Source organism: Moschus berezovskii, chromosome 5 (assembly GCF_049115385.1).
Source record: "Moschus berezovskii isolate FMDL1 chromosome 5, NW_MosBer_1.0, whole genome shotgun sequence".
Lineage (NCBI taxonomy): Eukaryota > Metazoa > Chordata > Mammalia > Artiodactyla > Moschidae > Moschus > Moschus berezovskii.
In genome coordinates, this window is record NC_142464.1 from 114,902,410 (window position 1) to 114,914,527 (window position 12,118).

Genomic DNA, 12,118 nt, shown 5'->3' on the forward strand with positions numbered 1-12,118 from the left:
TATACCTCATGGCTGCTCTTCCTGTCTTCTTCCCCACCCTCCAGCTTAGTTGGCCAGTTTCTTTTCAGTGTTCCATGGATCACCTCTGTTATAGGTTGAGTTATGCCCCCTCAAAAGGTATTAAAGCTCAGTAAATGAGAATGGGAATTCACTCCTCTGAATGCGAACTTCTTTGGAAACAGGGTTTTACAGAGGTGTAGAGATCCTTCATTAGGAGGGCTGCAGTCCAATATGACTGGTGTCTTTAAGAGATGAGACTCAGAGAAGATCACGTGAAGACACAGACATCTAGAGAGCAAAGGGCCAGATGAAGACAAGACTGCCAGAAGCCAAGGAATGCCTAGGGCTATCAAAAGCTGAAAAGAAAAAAAAGGGGCTGGGGAGTCCTTCCGTATAGATTTCAGAGGGACTGATGCTCTGCTGACTGCTCACTTCCAGAACCCTGATAGGATAAATTTCTATTTGTTACAGTTAATACAAGCTCCCGTATATGGTTGCCTAACATATGAGAGAGAGGAGGGGACACATGTGAACAAGATAAGACATTGAGTGTAAGGGCTGGGGGCTTATGTATCTATTCTACAAGCATTCCTTGAGTGCCTGTTTAGTGCAGGTGCAGGCTAGGTCTGAGGTCAGAGGAACAAGATAAGGCTCTACTTTCCGGGAGCATTCATTTTGTTGGGAGTTGTAGATCTTAAACAGTTAATGGAATATATGATTAATATTAGGCAATGCTAGAAGTGGGGTGGAGGGGCATCTCAGGTGGCACTAGTGGTAAAGAAAATGCCTGCCAGTGCAGGAGACATAAGAGACTCCGGTTCAATCCCAGGGTGGGGAAGAGCCCCTGGAGAAGGGCAAGGCAACCCACTCCAGTATTCTTTCCTGGAGAATCCCATGGACAGAGGAGCCTGGCAGGCTGCAGTCCATAAGGTCGCAAAGAGTCAGACAGGACTGAAGAAACTGAGCACGCACGCAGAAGCTGGGGGAAGATAAAACTGGCTAGAGTAATGTGGAAGAGAGTGCAAAGCGAGTGAAAGAATGATCTGAAAGGCTCAGGGAAGGGGACTCCGAAGCTGAGCTCTAAGTCGTGAGTAGGATCTAGGAAAAGGAGCTTGCTTTATTCATAGAGAAAAGCGTGGGTAGAGATCCTGAGATGGGCACAGACGTGTTAGAGGAAGAAGGAAGCGCAATGTTAAGGTAGGTCATCTAGGCGCTCACAAACCGTGTTCTCCTAGGGAGCCGTTGCCGGAGATTCTGCCAGTGAGGATCCTGGGTCTCAGAGGAAAGTACTGACACTGCTGTGCCTTGGAAAAGGGCCAGGTCTCTAACAGCCAGGTCAGGAACTTCCTGCGAGTGTTTGGGGAGGAGGGGTGAGGACAAGACTCGTAAATCGCAGGCACTTAAAGGCCCGCGCATAAACGGGAGAACCCTCCCGGACGCCACTTGTGTTTGAAGATTTTGAAATATTTAAAAAATGTCTAGTAACTTGGAGCCGTAGTAGTTTGGATTTGCTCCTCCGTGAAGTGGGACAAAGGCATCCTCGCCCAAGGTGCCCAAGCGTGCGTGCGGTCACTATGTCGTATCTGAATCTTTGCGACACCGCGACACTCACGTGGAAATCCAGTTTATCCTCCCAGTCCCGGGGCACAGGGAGTGGAGGCTGCAGAGTGGAATTCTGGACCCCATTACTTATTTGTGCCCCGCTGTGTGGCCTTGGGCAAGTTACTGCCGGTCTCTGAGGCTTTTCTCAACTTAAGGAGGCAGTAAATTGGACAGCCTTTGGTGGAGGTTGCAGGACGGAGGTGGGCACCAGGGATCACGCTCCGGTTCCAGCCATCGGATGCGCCTCGCGGGGACGGTGCCTCCCCCGCGCGGCTATGCGGCCCTTCGGGGGCCGCCGGGCCGCGCGGTGGGTCCCAGCCGGGAGCCGCGAGCAGCGCACCGGGCATGCGCGGCCCGTAGAGCCACAGGAGGCCGCCTGGACGTCGCCCCGCCCCGCCCCGCCCGCGAGCGCCGCGCCCTGCAGTACCGCCCGCGGCCTGTGGCGTCGCTGCGCGGCGGTGCGGGCGGCTCGGCGCTGGTAGAGCTCTACCCCGCGCCCGCGGGCCCGCGCTCTCCGGGCCGTCGGGGCTGCAAGCCCGCGGTAGCTCCCAGCCCGCGTCCGGACCCTCCTTCTGACGCACTCCTGAGAGAAATCTTTCTGTGCTGCTTTGCTTTTGTTCCTCTCGTATGGCAGGAACAGGAGGGACGGGCGCTGGTGGACTCGCGGCGCTGGCCAGATCACCGAGGACGCGGAGTAAACGCTAGGCGCCGCCCGGCCTTCGTTGCGCTCCTGTGTTGGCCACATTTGCAACTTTTGCATTTGAAAAAATGCAGATGTCGCCCTGCAAGATCCAGAAGGCGTGAGGTTAAGGGGATTCCGGACGAGCCCTCCACTCCCCCAATACCCCCCATTTTGTGAGACTCACAAGTAAGTGTGCGTGGCCGCTTCTGGGCTGTAAGTTCCAGTAGGACACGCGTCCCGGGTGTTTTGCTGGTCGTTGGCATAAAGCACAAAACGGGCCCGGCTTCCAAGACCAAGCCGGGCAGAGTCTCCAGAGTCCTCGGCCTAGATCAACCTTAGACAAAGCAAGGCGCAGAGGCGGGCGGGTCCCAAAGGAGGGAGAGGATGGGTATCGACCCTTGCCTTGTTCGCTCTGCCCGGGACATCACTCATCTCTCTAATTTCAACTCAAAAGCTACCTTGTTTCTTACCATTTCATCTCACAAGACTACCACCTTCCCTCTATCGTTTCTGTGTTTTATGTTCTTCATAGATGAACTGAATTAGTTTTTTATTCTTTTACTTGAATCCTTTCATTTTGCTACACTACAAAATAAGTTGTTTCATTCACCCTCGTATTGCCAGTGCCCAAGGCGGAGAGCCTGGCACTTAACAGGCACCCATAATAGTTGAGTTGTTATTTATTAATTCAAGAGAAAAAAAGCTGTGTCCCGGGTGACCAGAGCAGAAGCAGAGGTGGAATTCCCAGATCCGAGTATTGACATTTACCTACTGATCCAGTCTTTCATCTCTGAATTTTCTCATCTGGGAAAATTACAGGATTAATAATAGTAACTGCTTCCTGTGAGAATGAGATGAGTTAGTTTCCTTTTGTAAAAGACTTAAAGTGAAGCTCGTATTGAGAAGCATAGATGATTTGACTATTGCATCAATTAGAATAAGCTAGTTTACACTCTGGTAATAACGCCCAAATCTCAGTGGCTTAAAAAGATGGAGGTTTACTTTTCACTTACGTGTTGTTCTTTCTCTCAGTTGTGTCTGACTCTTTGTGACCCCATGGACTGTAGCCTGCCAGGCTCCTCTGTCTGTAGGCTTTCCCAGGCAAGAATACTGGAGTGGGTTGCTATTTCCTTCTTCAGGGGATCTTCCCAGGTCAGGAATGGAACCCATGTCTTCTGCATTGGCAGGCGGATTCTTCAGCACTGAGCCACCAGACTTCAATTAGCCGAGGACTGGGCTCTTTGACGTTTTTAGTCTGGAAACCAAGATGACAGAGCTGCCACCAGTTGATGTGTTGTCAGTTGTCAAGGCAGGAGAGAGAGAACAGGCATCATTTTTATTTTGCTCACCTTGTGTACTGAGAATACAAGTATGGGGATTATAGCCCCCAGATTTTACCTTTCCACTTTGTTCAGAAACCTCATAGAGAAAAATTTGGACCATTTATCTATTTAGCAAATTAGGTTAACGCTGGAAACATTCCTGCAATGACTGGGACTCGAAATCCTCTTGGGGAAAAACTGTCTTTGTTAGGGAAAGGAAAACTCCAAACCTTGACTTTGGGACCTCACTTTCCTTACATAAAGCTGACAGTTGATTTCTTCTGCACAGTGATGTTCCTCCTAGGAATTCAAGGTTCTGGAGACTTGAGAGAAAAGATCAGAGAAGTGAGAAAGGATGAAGCCTGGAGAATTCACCCTACGGTGCCCTGTGCCCTGTAATCAATTCCTAGGAGTTGGATGGTCACAGGCTATAGGACTGACTCTAGGAAAACCTTCAGGAAAAACATCTGCTTCATTGACTACACTAAAGCCTTTGACTGTGTGGATCACAACAAATTGTGGAAAATTCTTCAACAAATGGGAATACCATAACACCTGAGCTGCCTCTTGAGAAACCTGTATGCAGATCAAGAAGCAACTGTTAGAACTGGACTTTAAACAACAGAACTAGTTCAAAATTGGGAAAGAAGTACATCAAAGCTGTATATTGTCACTCTACTTAGTTAACTTCTGTGCATCATGCAAAATGCCGGACTGGGTAAAGCACAGTATGGAATCAAGATTGCCAGGAGAAATATCAGTAACCTCAGAAATGACACCAACCTTATGGCAGAAAGTGAAGAGGAACTAAAGAGCCTCTTGATGAAAGGGAAACAGGAGAGTTAAAAATGGCTTAAAGCTCAACCTTCAAAAAATGAAGATTATGGCATCAGGTCGCATTGCTTCATAGCAAATAGTTGGGGGAAAATGGAAGCAGAGGCAGATTTTATTTTCTGGGTCTCCAAAATCACTGCAGATGGTGTCTTCAGCTGTGAAATTAAAAGATGCTTGCTCCTTGGAAGAAAAGCTATGACCAACCTAGACAGCATGTTAAAAAAGCAGAGACATCACTTTACTGACAAAGGTCCCTATAGACAAAGCTATGGTCTTTCCAGTAGTCATGTATGGGTGTGACAGTTGGACCATAAAGAAAGCTGAGCGCCAAAGAATTGATGCTTTTGAACTGTGGTGCTGGAGAAGACTCTTGAGAGTCCCTTGGACTGCAAGAAGATCCAACTAGTCAGTCTAAAGGAAATCAGTCCTGAACATTCGTTGGAAGGACTGATGCTGAAGCTTCATGAAGCTCCAGTACTTTGGGCCACCCGATGTGAAGTACGGACTCATTGGAAAAAACCCTGATGCTGGGAAAGATTGAAGGCAGGAGGAGAAGGGGACGACAGAGGATGAGATGGTTGGATGGCATCACCGTCTTGATGGACACGAGTTTGAGCAAGCTCCGGGAGTTGGTGATGGACAGGGAAGCTTGGCGTGCTGCAGCCATGGGATCACAAAGAGTTAAAAACGACTGAGTGACTGAACTGAAGGGCATGGTTCTGTCCGTCTCTACTTGCTGCCATCTTTGGTGTGGCAGTGTCACCCTCGGGCTACTGGAAGAGGTCTAAGCACCTATTTCAGGCAGCACAGAGATTGCAGGCAAGAGATCAGGACTCTAACCTCGTGTATAGCTCTTGGTAGTGGGAAAAAAGCTTCCAGGAGGATGTCTCCTTATGTCTTGGAATTGAATGGCATCCCTGGTTGTAGTTTGATCAGGACCAGAGATTACTTCAGGTGACAGTGACCTGTGCAGTCCTACAGGAGCCTGTGTTCACAAGGGCGTTGCACTTGGTTTAATGCTGTGCTGTCACCATTTTGAAATCTTTCTTAACGTTTGAATAACGAGATCCCATTTTTATTTTGCGTTGGACTCTGTAAATTCTGTAGCTGGTCCTGGTCAAGACCTGCCTTTTGAACATGAGGAGGGAACCATCCCTTGAAAGATATGACTGTGACTGAAATCCAGCCTCTGTACCCTGGTACTGAATTGAATCGCGGAGACAGAGTTTTGGGCGAAGTAGAAAAGGATAGCTTTATTGCTTTGCCAGGAGCCACAGGGCTAAGTGCACTCAAAACCGTATGTCCCGACCTGGAGGGGTTCGTGAGGAGGTTTATTGCAACGGTTCAAAGAGGAGGATGCGATCAGCTCTTAGACATCCTTCTGATGGGTCGGTGGTGAGGTGGTTGGGAGTCCGTGCCATCAGCCTTCTGATGCTTACCAGCCTGGGGCCCTTGTGCTCGTGGGCAACATCCAGTGAATTTCTCCCACCTGGTGGGGCTTTCAGGATCTGCAAAACAGCTCAGAGATGTTACTGTGTGACCCCTTGAGGGGGACCAGGACCCTGCCCCCGTTCAGTCAGTTCAGTCGCTCAGTCGTGTCCGACTCTCTGCGACCCCATGGACTGCAGCACGCCAGGCTTCCTTGCCGATCACCAACTCCCGGAGCTGCTCAAACTCATGTCCATTAAGACGGTGATGCCATTCAGCCATCTCATCCTCTGTCGTCCCCTTCTCCTGCCGTCAATCTTCCCCAGCATCAGGGTCTTTCCCAAGGAGTCAGTTCTTCGCATCAGGTGGCCACAGTAGTGGAGCTTCATGAAGCTTCAGCATCAGTCCTTCCAATGAATATTCAGGACTGATCTCCTTTAGGATGGACTGGTTGGATCTCCTTGCAGTCCAAGGGACTCTCAAGAGCCTTCTCCAACACCATAGTTCAAAAGTGTCAATTCTTCGGTGCTCAGCTTTCTTTATGGTCTGACTCTCACATCCATACATGACTATTTCCTGCTAACAGGAAAACAAGGGACACAGGGACACAGAAAATCTTTTGTGTCCAGGAGTCCCACAGGGTCCTGCTTGGTTTCACGACCACATGTAAAAGGGTGAATTCCTAAACAGTATGACACCCATTTTTCAATAAGGGTGAGAATGGAGCATTGTTGGTTTCTACACATGTGAGCTGACTGAAAGCTGAGTTTTCAGTGTGAGTCATGGTTGCATGGTGTTGGATAATGAAAGGGCTCATGAGGCCCCACAGAGTGTACTCACATAGAGATTTAGTAAAGGTTCAGGATGTGGTGGGGCCAAGAAGGCAGATGCAGAGAGGCTAGGGTCTTCCAGAAGCAGCTGTAAGCACTCTTCTGTCACATAGGAAGGGCATCATCTTAAGATTGTGAACCATCAGATATGTGCGATATACTCTGGTCTCAGGGTATTTTCATGAAACATTTTTCCCATGAGTCTAGTTGGGCTTTCCTGATAGCTCAGTTGGTAAAGAATCCACCTGCAATGCAGGAGACCCTGGTTTGATTCCTGGGTCAGGAAGATTTGCTGGAGAAGGGATAGGCTACGCACTCCAGTATTCTTGGGCTTCCCTTGTGGCTCAGCTGGTAAACAATCCGCCTGCAATGTGGGAGACCTGGGTTCGATCCTGGGTTGGGAAGATTCCCCTGGAGGAGGTAAAGGCTACCCACTCCAGTATTCTGGCCCGGAGAATTCCATGGACTCTATAGTCCATGGGGTCGCAAAGAGTCAGACACGACTGAGCAACTTTCACTACAGGGGGTCTTCCTAGAGGGTGTGACAGTGTTTCTAAAAACATAGAGTCTTGCTAGTAGTTCACACTTGTCCATAATCAGGAAGGAGCTGCAATCACAACCTCTGAGTCAGGAATAATAATATCTGCCTCACAGGTAACACCATAGGTATCTGTGGAAAGTAAATAAGATGACATCATGTTTTATTTACTGATTAAAAAGATGATAAAACCATTGGTACATAAAAGATGCTCACTGTGTTATTTTAGTTATTGTTAAAGAAGAATGCTATTTATTTTTCTGCCTACAAACTTCAATTTTGGTTATTATTTTAAATGTGATTGTTATAAGAAATATGGATAATGTATTTTAACTTCAGTTTCAAAATGAAGTTGAGTTTCTCCAAATTCATAATAACAACTCTGTAAAAATGCTAAATGTGTTGGCAGAAGAGACTGGGTGGTAGGGTGGGGAGGGAGAGCAAGCATTTTAGGTTTTAGACTTTTTTTTTTTTTTAAGAGAGAATAGGGGATTTACATCATGTGCAGATTTGAAAAGAGATTCAGAAAGTGAAAAATGGTGATTGCTTGCAAATATCATGAGACATTGCAGAGAGGTGTTGCTGTCAGTAAATTGAGGAAATAGATAACACCATATTTTTTGTTTTTTGACCACTCCGTAGAATCTTTTTTGACCACACATGTAGGATCTTAGTTCCCCAACCAGGTGTTGAACCCGGGTCCCCTACAGTGGAAGAGCAGAATCTTAACCACTAGACCACCAGGGAAGTCCTTTTTTCCCTTTTTGTTGCCATTCATGATAGTGTTCCCGTTTTTCCTGGTTACCTTCTAGCCTTGTCCACGTACGTATTTAGTTTTACACATTTGGTGTTATAGAATTTTCTAGTTTACTCTTTGTCTTGCACAATACCAGAGTTGTTTTTTTTTTTTTTATGCCAGAGTATTTCTTATGTTATAGTCGCTTTCTTCTTCATCTGTCTCAAAACCATCTCTCCTTTCTCAAACATGTTCCTATCCCACCTCTAACAGATCTTAATAACTTCTAGTGCATTCTTATATAACCATACTATGAAAAGATAGTCAGATACATGCTGTGGGATGTAGTTGTTTTATAGACATCAGTTCAGTTCAGTCGCTCAGTCGTGTCCGACTCCTTGCGATCCCATGAATCACAGCATGCCAGGCCTCCCTGTCCATCACCAACTCCCGGAGTTCACTCAAACTCATGTCCACAGAGTCGGTGATGCCATCCAGCCATCTCATTCTGTGTCGTCCCCGTCTCCTCCGACCCCCAATCCCTCCCAGCATCAGACTCTTTTCCAGTGAGTCAACTTGTCGCATGAGGTGGCCAAAGTATTGGAGTTTCAGCTTTAGCATCAGTCCTTCCAATGAACACCCAGGACTGATCTCCATTAGAATGGACTGGTTGGATCTCCTTGCAGTCCAAGGGACTCTCAAGAGTCTTCTCCAGCACCATAGTTCAAAAGCATCAATTCTTCTGCGCTCAGCTTTCTTCACAGTCCAACTCTCACATCCATACATGACCATGGGAAAAACCATAGCCTTGACTAGACGGACCTTTGTTGGCAAAGTAATGTCTCTGCTTTTTAATATGCTATCTAGGTTGGTCATAACTTTCCTTCCAAGGAGTAAGCGTCTTTTATTTTCATGGCTGCAATCAGCATCTGCAGTGATTTTGGAGCCCAAAAAAATAAAGTCTGACACTGTTTCCACTGTTTCCCCATCTATTTCCCATGAAGTGATGGGACCACATGCCACGATCTTTGTTTTCTGAATGTTGAGCTTCAAGCCAACCTTTTCACTCTCCTCTTTCACTTTCATCAAGAGGCTTTTGAGTTCCTCTTCACTTTCTGCCGTAAGGGTGGTGTCATCTGCATATCTGAGGTTATTGATAGAATAATTCTATTCATTTCTCTGCAAGGGGCTTTGATCACTTACAATCTATAATAAATATTCTAGTGGAAAAATTGATGCAGTGCTAAAGCAATCTTTTAAATAGTTGCATAATACTCCACAGCCTAGATACACTTCAGTTAATCTAACCATTCTTTTATTAATGAATTTTAATTTATTTTTCTTTGTTACTTGGCAGGCAGTTTTTCACTAAATATCCTTTATACTTCTTAATTGGGTAAATACACTTTTCATTCTATAAAATCTAATTGTATAAGATAAATTTTTAGAACTTGAATTGTTAAATAAAAGGATAGTTATATTTTTAACAATTTGCCAAATTTTCAAAAATATTGGCAGTAATTCGTGCCTATTGTTATTAACAATTTATAGGATCGCCAGCTTGTCCACTCACACCCTGCTCATCCCTCCAACTGGCACTGTAACATTCTTCTGCACTTTCTGCCACCCGTTGGCAAAATGTCAAGTCACTGTTACATTAATTAGAATGTCCCTGCTGATTGTGACGTGGAACTTCTTTTTAATGTATCTATGTGCATCAGAATTTCTCCTTTTATAAAATGACTATTTTAAATCCTTTGACTATTTTTAGGTGGGCTATTTGTCCTTGTATTGTTACTTTATGGGAACTATAATATTAACATATTTATATAGAATATATCCCCAGGAATTATTTATCTGATTGATGTGCTTCAAAGATATTTTTTTTCCTTCTATTCTTTGTTGTCTGACTTTGTTTATTGTCTTTTTGTTGTATTTAAAATATTTACATAGTGAAATGTTTCTTCATTTCCTTTTTTTTGTTGTTGTTGAGTTTTACATAGAGGCTCCCCCCCAGCCCACAACACTGCCATAAATACCAAGGACATGCAAATATTTTCATAGGTTTTCTTCTAAATAGTTATTGTTATATATTTTTATATTTAAGTATTTCAGTCCTCATGAAAATTATTTTTTATGTAGGTAAAAGAAAGGATCTACCTTTCTTCCCTATTTGACTAGCATTGCTCTAGCAATCTTTAAACAAACCACTCTTTTCCCACTGACTTGTAATACCATCCTTAATCACATCTCAATTTTCCTATATGTGTGCTTCTAACTTGTTTTAGTTACAATGGCTTTATGTTTTTAGAAAATCTGGTAAAGCAGGATTGCCTCCCCATTCCCTCCCTACTACTTTTTTATTTTTCCCCGCTAGAGTTTTCTTAGATATTCTTTGACGTTTATCTTCTATATGAAATGTATTTGCCCCCCCCCCTTTATTTTGTTGGTCCTAAGTGGTATAGAATTGGACTGATTTGATCAATCATCCTCTTTGTGTTTATTTTTAATTGAAGGATAATTACAATATTGTGTTGGTTTCTCCATACATCAGCATGAGTCAGCCATAGGTATAAATGTGTCCCCTCCTGCTTGAGCCTCCCTCCCACCCTTTCTCACCCCTCTCGGTCAGCATCCTCTTTAATGACTGGTGCATCAGCATCATGATGGCTCACTTTTCCCAGCACTGTCAGGAAGTAACCATCAGGACATGCTTGATGCAGGGCTGAGACAAAGGAACTGCCAGGGCAACAGGGAGGGCATGGTGTGAAGTTAGCAGTCTTCTGACATTTGTTGGATCATTGAAAAAGCAAGAGAGTTCCAGAAAAGCATCTACTTCTGCTTTATTGACTATGCCAAATCCTTTGACTGTGTGGACCACAACAAACTCTGGAAAATTCTTAAAGAGATGGGAATACCATACCACCTGACCTGCCTCTTGAGAAATCTGCATGCAAGTCAGGAAGCAACAGTTAGAATTGGACATGGAACAACAGACTGGTTCTAAATAGGGAAAGGAGTACCTCAAGGTTGTATTTTGTCACCCTGCTTATTTAACTTACATGCAGAGTACATCATGAGAAACGCTGGGCTGGATGAAGCACAAGCTAGAATCAAGATTGCCGGGAGAAATATCAATAACCTCAGATATGCAGATGACACCACCCTTATGGCAGAAAGTGAAGAAGAACTAAAGAGCCTCTTGATGAAAGGGAAAGAGGAGAGTGAAAAAGTTGGCTTAAAACTCAACATTCAGAAAATTAAGATCACGGCATCTCGTCCTGTCACTTCGTGGCAAATAGTTGGGGAAACAGTGTCAAACTTTATTTTTTTGGGCTCCAAAATCACTGCAGATGGTGACTGCAGCCATGAAATTAAAAGAGGTTTGCTTCTTGGAAGAAAAGTTATGACCAACCTGGACAGCATATTAAAAAGCAGAGACATTACCTTGACAACAGAAGTCCGTCTAGTCAAAGCTATGGTTTTTCACTTTCATCCAGAGGCTCTTTTGTAAGGTTCTTAAAATGTAGTTTATTATTGTTTGCATGTAGTTTATTATTTTTTGCTTTTCCATATCATATATTTAACATGTATACACAACATCCTTGATTCATACTTTTATTTTTTATATGTACCCATGAACAATATATGGTATTATTTTATGAACTCAAAACTTACTGAAATATTATATGGTTGTCTTTGAGACCCATTTACTTTGAAAGATAACACGTGGCTCTTTCCTCTTCAGAGCTGCATAGTTTTCTGCCAAGAGGACATCATGTTTTGCTAATATAGATAATACTAAAGAGAACATCTTCCTGCATATCTTTTTGTGTACATCTTATCCCAAGTGTGCAAGAATTTTGCAAGGAGGCACCTAAAATGTGGGATTGCTGGTTGTCCTATTACCCAGTGTCCATCCTTGTGTGACTGCTCTGTCCTGAGATGCTGATCCCTGTGGACCGCACTACCTAGCGCCTTCTCACTGGGTATGGCCGATGGGAGGTGCTGGCAGGAGATTAGAGGGTGGCACAGAGGGATCTGGATATTTTCCCTTTTGTTTCAGTGTTGTATGTCCTGGCAGTTGCCCCACTTTTCAATGACTGCAGCTCCCCCTCCTCTGTTCCAGCAATGACAACTCTCACC

At 44.8% G+C, this 12,118-nt stretch overlaps 1 protein-coding gene across 1 annotated transcript in view; it reads right to left on the reverse strand.

Moving 5' to 3' along the window:
* Positions 1-7,089: 7,089 nt before the first annotated feature.
* The window catches only part of CLNK (cytokine dependent hematopoietic cell linker), a 234,021-nt gene continuing 228,992 nt past the window's right edge, over positions 7,090-12,118 (reverse strand). The window contains exon 19 of the mRNA XM_088836491.1: positions 7,090-7,368. Within this exon, the coding sequence (XP_088692617.1) occupies positions 7,312-7,368 (57 nt within the window). The 3' untranslated portion in view covers positions 7,090-7,311. The remainder of the gene's footprint in view (positions 7,369-12,118) is intronic.